Source organism: Miniopterus natalensis, chromosome 11, assembly GCF_054644295.1.
Source record: "Miniopterus natalensis isolate mMinNat1 chromosome 11, mMinNat1.hap1, whole genome shotgun sequence".
Lineage (NCBI taxonomy): Eukaryota > Metazoa > Chordata > Mammalia > Chiroptera > Miniopteridae > Miniopterus > Miniopterus natalensis.
In genome coordinates this window covers 56,689,609-56,704,481 of record NC_142091.1, presented here as the reverse complement: position 1 = coordinate 56,704,481, position 14,873 = coordinate 56,689,609, and the positions used below count along the sequence as shown (strand labels likewise).

The 14,873-nt window shown below is 32.3% G+C and overlaps 1 protein-coding gene across 4 annotated transcripts in view; it reads left to right on the top strand.

The window, feature by feature from the left end:
• The window catches only part of KIF18A (kinesin family member 18A), a 70,486-nt gene that overhangs the window by 38,687 nt on the left and 16,926 nt on the right, over nt 1-14,873 (top strand). For all 4 annotated transcript variants that reach the window (XM_016206159.2, XM_016206161.2, XM_087821795.1 and 1 more), the window contains one exon: nt 802-1,034. In XM_016206159.2, coding sequence (XP_016061645.2) covers nt 802-1,034 — 233 coding nt within the window. The remainder of the gene's footprint in view (nt 1-801; nt 1,035-14,873) is intronic.

The window sequence follows — 14,873 nt, the reverse complement described above, 5'->3', positions numbered from 1 at the left end:
TGATTAATGGCTTTTTCCTATAATTTCCTACTTGACTTAAATGAAGTACTCCCCATCCTCACCAAAATGAAAAGTGTCACAGACTATTTATACTGCTGTCTAAATATCTAAGACTCCAGAGTAATAAAGTGATTATTTCCTTCTCTGTTAAAATCAGTGCCTCTTCTTTTCCCACTGACCTTTTTATATTTCCAATGATTCTATTCTCCTGGATGCTGTAAGTCAACTCAAACACCAGGACTGAATCATTTCAAGATTACTCATGTTGTTTGACGACATCTTCCTTGATTGAAAAGTTAGGAACCATTGATTGAGTGTATAAATTTATAACTATTTAGCTGTGGCATTTCAGTGAGCACTTACGTGGAGGTCTGATACATAAAAAGATACATTCAGTACTGCTCCGATTAACAGCAATAGGGAAGGTTTTTAATCAGACTATTAACAGCAATAGGGAAGGTTTTTAATCAGAGCCAAGAATCTAGTGTCCCATCTATTTCCCATACCCACCATTCTTGTCCACAACTTTCCTCCTTGAAACCCCTTGGAATAGCTTTGAAAGTGTTCGCTTGAGCTTATGAAGAGCTAACTGAAAGGAAATTGAGTTTCATATTTTTGTTGTTATTTTTTAAATGTTATATACTTAAAATGATTTTCATCATTTGACAGAGTATTAATTGTTCATTTTATACAGGGAGTCATTTAAATGATCTGCTAGTACTTTGGATGTTACATAGAACTTTAATAATGTATTTAAAATTTAGTGTTTATCTCTCCTTTCTTGTCACCTTCTGTGTGTAGAGTATTGAATGCTTTACTTCCAACCCTAAGAAAACAGTACTGTGCATTAAAAGAAGCTGGCCTATCAAGTGTTGCCTTAGAGTCTGACTTCAAGGAGATTGAACATTTGGTCGAGAGGAAAAAAGTGGTTGTTTGGGCTGACCAAACTACTGAACCGACCACGCAGAACGATCCACCAGGGGCTTCTGTGTTTATGACCTTTCCACAACTCGCACCACTTCAGACTACTCCTTGTAAGTACTGCTTTTATTTTTTTATGCAAATAATAACATTTCTGAAATGTGGCTTCCTCCTTTATATATCAATCTACAGAACAGTTAATTTTTTCATAGGTTTGGCTATTTTGTGAGAATTAATGGGGCAGTTAGCTTCAGAATTGTTTCAGTTAACCAGTGTCTTTCACAGATCTAAGAGCAAGTATGCTTGATGTCCTAAGGATCTCTAGCACTAAAACTTTTAAGTTATTTCACCCATTTTTGATGGACTAATTTTACTTCTTTAAAATTTAACATCTGTTAAAGAATGAAAATTATAATTAAAGCTATCATATTTTTTAATACATAATAAACTGTTCTTAAGATCTAAAGGTAGAGAATTTACTGTTTTTCTGTTGGCAGATCACCTGATATCTCACCTCATAAGTGTGCATGGAACATTTTTAAACAAAGCTTTCACTTCATCCACAAGTTTTGATACATAGTATTTTTCGTTATTATTTAGTTAAAAGTATTTTCTGATTTCTGTTATTAATTTCTTCTTCAACCCATGTAGCATTTTTTAATATCAAAAAGCTGTGGCAAATTCCAGCCTAGTTGAGGGTTACTGATTTCTAGCTTAATTGAACTGTATTTAGAGAAAATATTTATATGATTTTAATCCTTTGAAGTTTATGGATACATGCTTTATGCCCAGCATGTAGTTAGCTTGTATAAATGTTTTAAGTATGCTTTTAAGAAATATATATTTTGTAGGTATTAGTTGCAATATTCTATATAAGTCAGTTAGGTCAAACTGGTTGTGTTCTTCAAATCTTATTCTTACTGATTTATGTTCTTAATTTATACTAAGGAGCCTTATTAAAATTCTTTCTATTACTCTGGATTTTTCTATTTTGTATGAGTTTTCTATTGCTGCACTAACAAATTAACATAAACGTATCAACTCTATTATCTCAGTTCTGTAGGCCAGCAGTCCAGCAGGTTCAGTGGGTTAATCTGCTCAGAGCTTCACAAGGCCAGAATCAAGGTGTGAACCCAACCCTCTGAGTCTCTTATTTGGAGGTTCTAGGGGAAGACTTGCTGCTAGGCTTATTCTGATAGTTAGCAGAATTCACTTCTATGTGGCCGTAGGACTGAGATCTGTGTTTTCTTGTTGGCTGTCGGCCTGGGGTCATTCTAAGTTTCTAGGGATCACTCATTTTCCCTCGCACATGGTCCCCTACATCACTTCATCTCCTAGTTAACAAAGGCAGGTCAAATCATTTTCATGCTTTGAATATCTCTGACTTTCCCTTCTGCCTCATGTCTACTGCCTACAGTTAGAGAAAGTTATCTGCTTTAACTGCTCATATAATTAGATTGAGCCCACTGGATAATCTAAGACAGTGATTTTCAACCTTTTTCATCTCATGGCACACACAAACTAATTACTAAAATTCTGAAGTATGCCAAAAAATATATTTTTTGCCTATCTGACCACAAGAAACAAACAAACAAATAAAACATATAGTTTTAATTCATTCACACTGGATGGCTGCTGTCATTTTTTTTATTTGACAGTCTAAGGGAAAAGAGGCCAGTGTCCCTGACTAAATAGTCAAGTATTGCATGCTTTAAAAATTCTTGAGGCACACCAGTTGAAAACCAAAGCTCTAGGGTAATCTCCCTATTTTAAAATTCTGGAAAAGGTGGTAATACAATTTCAGAAAGTGAAATCATGTTTCTAAGGTTAAGAATCCCTTTTATTGCCCCTAAGAATAATACTGTGCACAGAATGGGTGCTTAAATTTGGGGTTAAAAAATGTAACTGTAAACTTTGTGCTTTTCTTCAAAGCTTAAGTATAAAATTGTTTTTTAAAAAGCTTAAAAAAATTAAAGGATATGTTTTATACTAAAAGAAAAAATAAAATTCCACAATGTTAATCACATCTGCAAAAATCCCTTTTGCTATTCAATGTAACATATGTGCAGGTTTCCGGGGCTCAGCCATGGACCTCTTTTAGGGGGAGTGGGTGTCCTGCCTATCATACATTATTACCCTGTTTAGTTCTGTCAATCTTTGCTTTCTTTTATTGAAATTATATTTTTACATCTGTATATTTCAGAATTCTTACATCTTTTTATTATAAGATACCCTTATTCTAATAATATTTTTTAACTTTACTTTGTTTAATATTAATACAGCTATACCACTTTCCTTTTGCCTGGTGTTTTCATGTTTATCTTTTTTCCAATTTTTTCACAGTAAACCTTTCTGTATATTTATTTCAAATGTGTCTCTTATAAACAGCACATAATTGAGTTTTGGTTTTTTGTTCTGTTTATCAGTTTTTATATTTTAGTTAATGTATTTAATGAATTTATTGATAGTTGAATTTAAATCTACCATCTTGTGACTTGCTTTATAATTGTCCTGCTTATTCTAAATTGCTTTCTTTTGAATTTTCCTTTGACATGATGGAGTAATATTTAATATCCCATTTTTTCACCTCTTTGAGTTTGGAAGCTCTGTACACTGTTTATATTCTTTTAGTAGTTATCCTTTGGGTAACATGTATCCTTGCTTTATCCAAGTCTGTTTATCAAAGTAACTATTTGTTACTTCCACACTCAGCCAGTGCTAGAAACTTAAAATTCTTTAACACCTTTAACCCCTCTTTTGACATATATAACATTGTTCAAATATACTTACTTTTCCTTTGTATATTAAACCTATAGGATATTAGTTTTATTGCCTATACAGTCAATGTTCATATTTACTTTTTTTGTTCTACATCTTTTCAGCATCTCTATATTCATCCAAGACAGTTTTTCTTTCATCTAAGAAACCTTTTGCATTTTCTTTATAGTGGGTATGCTGATGATGAATTTTCTTAATTTTTATGCATCTGAAAATGTATTTATTTTACTTTTCTTTCTTGAAGACTGTTTTTCTGGGTATAGAATTCTAGTTTAGCATTCTTTTCTTTTAGCACTTAAAAAAATTATTTTCTGGCTTTTGTTGTTGCTATTGAAGTCAACTTTCATTCTAAGTGTTTCTCCCTTGAATGCAGTCTGACTTCTGGAGCCCTAAAATATTTTCTCTTTGTCTTTGGGTTTTAGTAGTTTTGCCATATTGTGCCTATGTAATTTTATTTCTACTTCTCTTACTTAGGTTCATAGAAGTTTCTGAATTTGTGTCTGGGTTATCTTTCATTAGTTTTCTAAAGCTTTTAACCATTATATCTTCAAATATTATTTCTGCCACTTTTACTCTCTCCTCTACTTCTGGGACTTCAGTTTTATTGTACAGTAACTTCCCATTGTCTTATCTCTGCCTTTTACTCTCTCCTGCTTTTCATTGTTTTTTCTCTCACTGGAAATTTTTTTTTTTTTTACAAATTTTATAGTTTACTTTTCAGCTGTGTCAAATGGTTCTTAAAACCATTACTAATTTCAGTTACAGTCTGTGTCTAAGAAGTCAGAAATCCGAACACTCTGGGTGTGTTTCTGTTGTCTCTTTCTGCTGGTTTTCATGGTTTTATTTCTTTAAATGCATGCTAATTTTTGTTTATCAGACATGTATTTGCAGAATTGTTTATAGAAATACTTTGAATCTTCTGATAATAATGTCTTCCTTCAGGGAGGATTACATTTGCTTCTTCCAGGCTCCTGATGGCATTAGTAATCCAAAATCACTTCAGTTTTAGAGATTGAGATCATTTGAAACTGACCTGCTGCTTCTGCAAGGGCCTGCCTGCCCTTGATTTATTCTATAGAGTTTAGCTGTTAAGGGTACAACTCAAAGCAAGGAGGGTTTACAAACAACAACTCTTTGTGGGCCCTAAATTTCAGTTCCAGCACCCCATACCTACAAAGCTCTCAACAATGTTACTAAGCATTTCTGCCACCTTCTCCCGAATCAGCAAACAACCTCCAGGGGAAAATAGCCTCCAACTCCTCCTAACACTTGCCTATAATTCTTCACAATTCTGTTAGCTCTCCTGTGCCTTAAGCATGTGTTTTTTATATTTGTCCAGATATTTTAGTTACCTTCAGTAGGGAGGTGTTCTCAATTACCTAGGGCTCTATTATTAAGTTCCTCATATTATATTTTTACATTAAGATGACAGAGAAGTTGGATATATGTAATTTTTCTTTTATAAAGCATTAGAACTGACCTAGTTGAGATCTTTGGAAAGAAAACTTTTAAGATTTTTTTCAGATTCTTTTATACCTTTTGGACCTTGATCCTTTCCATATAATGTATTCAAGATGTTGGAGAGGAAATATGGTTTTAACACCAAGATTGAGAAATACTGACCACCTGCTATATAATAGTCATTATCCCCCATTTAAAAGTCCATATTTCATTTACAATGTAATTGCATAGACTATACTTGTCAACAGTACAACAAAACATTTATTTGGCTCTTAATTATTTTTTTTCATTGTATTTTCAAAAGGAAAGACAATTAAAATGTTACGTTGTATAAATATATGTTTCCTTTTGAAAATGTATCAGAAGATCGGTTTTGTTTTATCGTTTCTTCTTAGTTTGTTGTCTTAATATTTTGTTCACATGATTTTACAGACTAACTACTTGCTTACTATGTCTTGTCTATTCCATGAATTATTGTGTTGTAAACATTATAAGTAGAGATAAAGGTGAGTAACAGGGAAGGGGTATAAAGTGAAGCCACTTATAAATATTTGTTTTTTATAGTCTTAGAATATTGAAGTACTTCATTTTAAAAAGTATACGAAGTAACATTTACATTTGCATTTCTGAAAACATGAGGCAATACCCAGATAGCATATATTGTTTGAACTATACTATAAATGATAGTCTCAACAAATTTTAGATGTAAAATTGAAGCGATTTAACAAGCAAAACATGAGTCAGATGTGTCTCATTCATCTTAAGCTTACACATGTATCATTAACTTTTTTCTATCCTCTTATGAACAAGTAATGTCCAGTGGTTTTGTTTCATTTCAAAAATACTAAATGCTATGGGATTTGATTTTTTTTTCTTGGTGCTTTAGGGTCTTTTAGAGAGTATTTACTAGCTCAACTGAATGCTGTGTTTTTAAAACATGAACACATACTGTGTTTTTAAAAGTCTGATGAGATTAACCATAATTAATTTACTCCATACCCTGTTGTTAGGTACTTAGGTTGTTTAATATATTTTTATTTTCGTAAATAATATTGCATTAAGCAAATATGTATATTTATCCTGTTGCTCATGTCTGACTATTCTCATGATAAACTTCTATAAGTGGAATTTCTGGCTCAAAGTTTATAATATATATTGCCAGGTTATACCCCTTTCCACATGTGATTATACCATCTTGAACTCCCATTAGCAGTATAGGAAAATGAGTTTGTTTTTTAGCCTCACAAGTTTTTGATGTTAAAATATTTTCAATTTTTAATTTATAGAAAATAATTTTCAATCACACATAGAAGTCCAAAGAATACTATAATGAGCCCATGTACTCATCATCTAAATATAAGAATTATCTACTGGCTAGTCTTGAGAATACCATCTGCTTTCTCCCACCACATATACAGGTACACTGGAATATTTTGAAAGAAATCCCAGATATCATACCATTTCTTCCATTTATATCTTAGTGTCTCTAAAAGAAAACACAATGCTTTCTTAATACCTAATGTTATCAGATAGCTAATCAGTATTCAGATTTCCCTCAGTGTCTCATAAATGATTTCTTGTTACAGTTTTCTCATATCATTCTTAAAACAAAGCCCAAACATTGGTTGATCTTATCTATTAAATCTTATTAAATCTGAGGTTTCTCTCCCTCTTTTGTCTTTACTAATTACTCATTGATTCTTTGTCAGTTTAATAGTTATAAATATTATATTTTAAAAATTTTTCTTTGTTTACTAATATAGTTCAATATATTTAATTTTTTTTCAGCTGTTTAAAGATCTGTTTTCTGTGAAGGACCTAGCCATCATTTGAACATTTTTCTGGCATAATCATCTTTTGTAAAAATTGACATTTATAAGAGCCTAAGATACAGATATTTATTCATTCATTCACAGGTGTTTGCTTTGCGCGTTCATGGAATGACACGAAAGGCATGTAACTGGTATACAGGAGAAGAGGAAAGTAGGCAGTGATGAGCTCACAGGGGGAAAGCGAAGGAAGGAAGATCACTCAGAGCCTTGTGGGACTTAGGCTTGTACCCTGAATAGAACAGGGACCATGACGTGATCCAAGGAGATCATGTTTTAAAAACACCCTCTGGCTACTGTATTGAGAGCTGATTATAGTATGGCAGGAGGTGAAACAGTCAGGAGGCTACTGTAGTAACCCAGGAAAAAGGTGGTGGTGGCTCAGAGCAGGCTGGCAGCAAAGGGAGTGGCGAGAGGGGGGTCAGATTCTAATATAGTTTAAAGGTAGAGCCCACAGAATTTTCAGGCAAACTGGATTTGAAATGTGAGAAAGAAAGGTCAAGGATGACTTAAGATTTCTTAACAAAGCAACTGAAAGAATCAGGTCACCTTAAGAGAGATGGGAGACTTCAGGTGGAACACACAGGTTGGCAGTGGCAGAAGATGAGTTCATTTTGAGACATTTTAATTTTGTCTAAGATACATTCAGGTGAGGGCATCCCATAAGCAGTTGGATGTAAGAAGTGAGTTCAAGGGAGAAGTCTAAAATGAATATAAGTTTGAGAGTTGTTAACATTTAGATGATATTTAAAGCCATGGGACTGGATGAGATCATCAGGGATATTAACTTTCCTGTAAGACGCATGTTGCAAATGTACTCTTCAAGTTTATCGTTTACTCTTAACTTTGTTTGAGATCCCATTTTTAAACTTCTGTGTAATAAAATTGCTTTTTTTTCCCTTTCTCTGCCTTTGGAATCATTGGCATGGCCTTTTCATCCTTAAGTAATTTAAATTTTTACTTCCTTTTTCTTCTGATTTATTTTAATATAACAGACAAGAATCTAACTTAATTTTTTCCAAAGAGCCTGTCATTCTTGTATAAGATATTGACAGTACATCCTTATGGCACCTTTGTTTTAAATGTAGTAAGTAGTATAAATAATTTTGTTTATTGGATTTCTCTATCCTGATCTTTTGCCTATTTGTCCAAGAGCTAATAGTTTTTATTTAAGTAACTGATCATTTATTTTTTATATATATCAGTACTAATTTCCCTCTGTTGTCCCTTGTTTTTAAAATGTTCTTGGCTGTCTCTGACCAAGAAATGAATCTTACAATAATTTTTTTCCAATTCAAAGGAATGAAATCTTTTCAAAAATGTATAAATTAATTTTGTCTTCACGTTTTTCCATATCAAATCTTCTCACTTTAGTTTGTCTCCATATCATATCTTCTTGTAAGTGCCTCAGCAAAGTTTTAAACTTTCTTCACATGTGTGTTATACATTTGTTATTAAAGATATCCCTAGATATAGTGTTTTATATTTTTGTTATATCGACTATTTTTATTTTTTTATATTAATAATCCTGTATTACTTTAAGCTGAAACTAACTTTTTAAATTTTGTTAATTTTAATACTTTACCAATGTCAGTACTTGATTTTGGGACAGATATTTGACTTGAAATCTTTGCCTACAAAATACGTGTCTGTTGACTTGAGTAAAACATGTACCTATTTCGGGTCTGGAAAACACAAAGTACACTCACTCACTGAGTGCCATGCAGGCTGGGGGTGCTGGCAGCAAGCTTTATTTATAGAACTGATAAGATTTCTGACATTAAATGAAAAGTCAAGATTTCCTCGTTATCCATCTGGAAACTCACATTTAGTAATATTTCTGTCTCTAACCTTTCCTTTTCCTAAATTTTGTACCCCGTGTCAGTGGTTTCATCTTGAAGTACAATAAAAGATACTAGTAGAACTATAGTAAAAATATTCTGATTGAGTGCAGAGTTCCAGCGGAAGTTTAGGTTTCCCCTAAAATTACTTGAGTAGAAGGAAATTTTCTTTAAAAATTAGGAAACCTCTATTCTCATTCCTTATATAATAAATATAAAGAAGCAAAAGTGTTTATATAAAGTAAATCTTCCTTATATTTTCTTGTCAACAAAATTTAATTATTATCAATAACCACTGTAGTCATGCTTGTAGCCCTAAATATATTTCATTTGGACCCTACTTTTGTACACAAGACTATGTTCAGTTATTCATCCGCAACCGCAGATGTTACTGTAAATTAAATGGTTCTTTGCATTTTCTTTTTCTTTTTTCATCTTAAGTAAGCATGATTACTAGGAAACTGAGACTGAGAGAAAGAATGTATCTGCTATTTTCCACAGAGACAGGTATCAGAAACTTATGGTTGATTTATTACTCAGAGTGCTGAATTAATTTAAAGAACTATGACAGTTCTTAATACATGGGAAAATGTATTCTCTCTGTAATATTTGTAAATATCTTATGTTATCTGAATAGACATTAATACTACAGTAACCACAATAGTGTCTTATGAATGCATTATAAAATGTATCAGTTTGGTTAATTCAGTAGTAACTTAAGGCTACATATCTTTTAAATAGTTAAAGTTTATTCACCTGTGTCATTTGCAACTATGAATTCCATGAGTCACAAGGCTGTTAAAAAAAATCCAGATTTATGATTAGTACAATAATTGTATCACTCATTTTGTAGCCTAGAGTGTTTATTGAAATGCATATATTAATATTTGACTTGACTTTAGAACTTTGCCAACTAATTTTAATTTAGCATAGTTTCCCAAAATACCTTCTCAAGCGCATATTAACATGAGTGTTAGCAAAAGAAAAATGCTTGCCGTCGTTTTGTACCAAACCTCAATGAGATCTTATGCCATTCATCAGTGTCTCCCTGTCATGAACCCTGCTTTGCGGCCCATGACTCATGTTTGCTAAATACTGCATTCTGCCTGTTACACTAACATACAGTTCTGTAAATCTTTTAAGGTTTGCAGTCTTAAGCCTTTGATAAATTAGTTCCTCTGGGTAAAATCTTTCAGAACACATGATATGGAACATCAAAAGATGACCCCAGAAGGCCTGCCCATTTTTTTTAAGAGAGGGATTTTTAACTCATTAGTGATAAATTATCTAGTCTCTTTATTTAAAGGAACCATCTGTGGAGTATTTCAAAAAGCTAAAATATAAATATAGACCCAAACTACCTAAGAAACCACATGAAATTGCCAGTTAGTAGTTGTATTTTTAAATGTTTATTTAAAACAGGAAGAGACAGAATAGAATGATGTTTCTTAATTCAATTTACTTTAAACATATTGAGAAAATTTGATGTAAGAAATGAATAATTATGGTGATATCTACACTGGTTTCTGTTTTTCTTGTCTCTCTCCTTTAAAATCTACCCTTCACACTAAAATGATCTCCCTAATAAAGTGCAGACCCTGTACTTAGACGAGCCTTCAAAGACTTTACCAGTCCATTGTCAGGATGCAGACTCACTTCCATATGGGACTTGGTGTCCCCACCTTCCCTTAAACATGCTTTCTCTCTCTTGCCTCTTTAGTTTCCAGGCTTTTCCCTCAATCTTGAGTGTTGTTTCCTCTAGGTCCGTCCCACATACTAGCATACGCCTATTTAAAAACCATTATCTGCGTTGATAGTCCAATTCAGATACCACATTCTTTATGAAACCTGCTCTTTAATAAGTCCTCTCCCCTTTGCCCATACAACTCTTTTGCATTTTCATTGTATTTTTTTATTCCACTATTACAGCAATTGTCATACCTTCCCTCTCCCCAACAAACTAAGTTTATCACTCCTATCACTAATGTTTTAACCTTGTGATTATCTTAACAATAAATTTCATTTATTGTAATTTGAAAAAAAAGTCATGCCAGATAAGTAAGATGTCTTTTATTAATTTCTATTAATATTTCATTTTAATAGTTTATTGAACTTTTTTTGCCTAAGCATGCATATGTAGTTTGATTTTTTTAAACAAAAAAAAAAAATTGAGATGTCACATATACAACTGATAACCAGCTTTTTTTTTTTTTACTGAACCACATTTTATACACATATTTTTATTAAATATTAATTTTTCATTTTAAATAACTGCATATTATCCTTACCTAATGCCCTACTAATGAACATTTAGGATTTGTTTGTTTTTTCACTTTATTGTTGTTATAAGCAACACTCCACTAAGTGTGTATATTTTCAAACTTGTCTATTTCCTTGGGCTAAATCTCTAAAAAGTAGGAGAGCTAGATCAAGGGGTATGTACAGTTTTAAAGCATTGTCAAACTATTCTTCAAAACTGCCATAATTGTACAGTCTACCACCATAAATGGGTAATGATGCTGAACACTTTTTCCTGTGCTTTTGTTCAGTTGTAGTTCATTCTGAATTAATTACCTGTTCATCTCCTTTGCTTTAGTTTTCTGTATTTTTTTCTTATTTATTTTGTAAGAGTTCTTTTCAGATTGATATCTGACCACACACACATGTACATAGACATACATTTAAACACATACAAGAACTCTAAACCTTTGTGATATATGGTACATTTTTGCCATATATGTTGGTTAATTTTATGTAGCCCAGCTTAACTTGTAAGGCTATCCACATTTTATGCACATTTATGTTCTCTTTCTAGTAATAGGAGAGATAGCATCTCAGTTTTGGGGAGATGAAATGGTACATTGCCTTCTATTCATATTTTTGGATCTGTGAAGAAAATTTCATATTTTTAAGTCTTCAACAGAATTATGTATGTTATTACTTCGTATTACTTGGTTTCTTTGTCTGACTTCCCCCTGGTAAATTAACAAGAGACTTCAGTTCTGCCAAGTATGATTGATATTGACTTTGAGCATGTCACTTTCTTGCTGTGAGCAACAAATTATAAAGTAAGAAAGTTTAAATGACCATTGAGATCATCTAGGACGAATTCTAGTTCTGTGACTTTCCTGGTGGTCTGTAATTAATCAGGAATTAGGGCCACCATTTTAAAACGGGAATTCAGTAAAAAGTGTAGATTGCTAAACTGCCTGATGTCTAGGAAACAGGAATGTCATAGCTAAAGTAGGGAAGAGTTTATATGACTTGGGTCTTTCATTTTTTGCTACTCTGAAATGCTGATGTGTAAGTTTTAAGTTATTTTTCCTTTGTAACAGGCATTTGGTTTAAAATTATTTTGGATTTGATTTGTCATTAATAATTTAAGGTGATTTCTTATAATAATTAAAAGAATCATTTAAAAGTAAAAATATATTGACGTTTCTTAAAACTAGCTTTATAAAAATAGACATAAAACCACTTTGTTTTTTCTATTTTCTATTGAGATACATGCTGAATGATTTATAACAACCTCCTAATATTTACCTAATATTTCTTATACTGCTATTTCTTGATTCATCTATGTTTAGACGTTATCAAGGTCTCATTCTAGGAGATGAACATTAAGCTCATTTATACCATTGCTTTAATTCTTCCTGATTTGCTAATGTGCCAGGATATTATGTAATATATATCTTTGCAGGATTGTGTAAGCCACATATATGTAATATAATATTACTTAGATACTTATACTAATCTATGTAACATTCAATCCCAGGGCCTATTTAAGGAAAATTTTTATAATAAAAAATAAAAGGTATTTTTTAAAATCTTTTAAAAGTAAGACTATACTGACATCTTAAAACTACTTGAAACAACTTTTGTTTGTTTGTTTGTTTCCTACTGGAAACATTTCCGAGTCCCTAGCTAAATGTGTGGAGTGGAGTTCTTGGAGAAATGGAATATTTGAAAGATAGAATCAAGTAGACTGTGCCCACAGGTAGACTCAAGTAGCCGAAGGAACAGCACAGCCAATGAATACATTTTTAGTTGTTTCTCTTGAGGTACAGGAAGTCAATTCTAATGTCTCTTCACATACTTCTTCATGAGACTCTGTATTTCACTAACAAAGTCAAAATAGCCAATGTATTACTTTTATCACATTGCTATCAGTTGATCATATTCCTTAAAAATCCCAGAAATTTTGGGGGAAGAGATGGCAAGTGCCACAAACTTTGTTTACTTCATTAACCACTTAACCAATGTCAAAGATTTGGTCATAATTTGTTTTAACCACTTAGCAAATTTAATTTAGTGGACCAGGCAAATTAATTCTAATTTCATTATGATTTTCATTGTTTTGTTTTGATTTTAAGCTTATATTAAAGTTTTATATTGTTAACATAGCATATTTTATTCTATACAATACTACACAAACTACACAAATGTTAATGTACTTACATTACAACCCAGGTAAAATTGTTAGAATTTGGACTTTATTGATGAAAATTGTATTTTTTTTCCTCCATCTAACCCACAACTTTAGTGCTTGCATTTGGAGTTCATTTTAACAGTGGTTTTAATACTTAAAAGTCTTTTGAAAGGCTAAAACTTGGCAATCTCAACAAAATGTTTTTGTCTGACTTCCTTTTTAAGTCTCTATCTGGACTTACAGTAAACAAAACTTTCTGAAGCAGGAACCTCGAGCCATAATGCAGGAACAGGAGTAGAACACTAACCACTTTATTCGGAAATGCACATTTTCAGTTGTATATAAGATGCCTTAAAGCATCCTATAAATATTTTAAGATGTTTCCTAAACTATTAATGGATAAGTATTACAAAGACTAAGATTGGATTCATTAAACAAAACTTACTGTAGTGTTTAGAAGAGAGGCACTTCTGTGTCTTTAGCAGCCCTAACTCAGATCACTTTTAAATCCTGCTTTGAATGTAGCACAAATCATTCTGAAAGTTGTTATTTGTCATATCACCTCAGCTACGCACCTTCTCTAAAGTAGTTTATTCGTAAGTTTCTAGCTTTGTATATGCATTTTTGCTAAATTGTCTTTTTTTTTAAGACAGTTTATTATTTTTAATCCTCACTCAATATTTTTTCCATTGCATTTCAGAGAGAGTGGAAAAGGGGAGAGAGAGAGAGAGAGAGAGAGATGTAAGAGAGGCATACTGATTGGTTGCCTCCTGCACGCACCCTGACCGGGGCCAGGGGTCAAGCCTGCAACCAAGGTACATGCCCTTGGCCGGAATCAAACCTGGGACCCTTCAGTATGCAGGCCGACGCTCTAACCATGGAGCCAAACCAGCTAGGGCTAAATTGTGATTTTTTAAGAGAACAGCTTCATGTCTCTTAAAATAGCAATTAGGTGCATAAAACTGTTACTTCATTAACTTGTGCTTTCAACTGTATGAGGTATTGACAAGCCTAAAAGAGATTATCTTGAATTTTAGGAAAACTGTATTAGACCTTTATAAGTAAAGTAATGCCAGTGTTATTTTTCATAGAACGTTTTCTTTCCAGGTAGATCCCAAACTGTTCTTTAGACTTGTATATATTCTGATTAACATGAAAATAGTAATAGTAATAAAAAAATCTGCTGGTTCCTAAAGTGACATCCTCTCTGATTAATCATCTAAATATTTCTCCACACACCTGTAAAGAAATTAAAGTACAGTATATCTTGTCTTCATATGGAATCTAAATGTGAAGTTAAAGATAAGTGTAAGAAATAAAGCTGGAGATCTTTGGGACACTTAACATATCTGAAAGGAAACTGATTAAATCCATGTCCTTATACTAAATATGTCTTTTATATCTTAGAGGTTTTGCTCTCCTAAAGTGTATTTTTATTTTTACTATTATTCTCTATAAACTTTTCAGCATATCAAAATACACACAAGTGAGTTGCCTGTTTCCTGGAGGAATTTTTCTTTATTTTTGGGACTCATAACCTTAAATCCATTCTTCCCATTTCTCACCATATTGGATAATTTATTTCTGAGGATTAATTGGTTCACATTTTTGTTA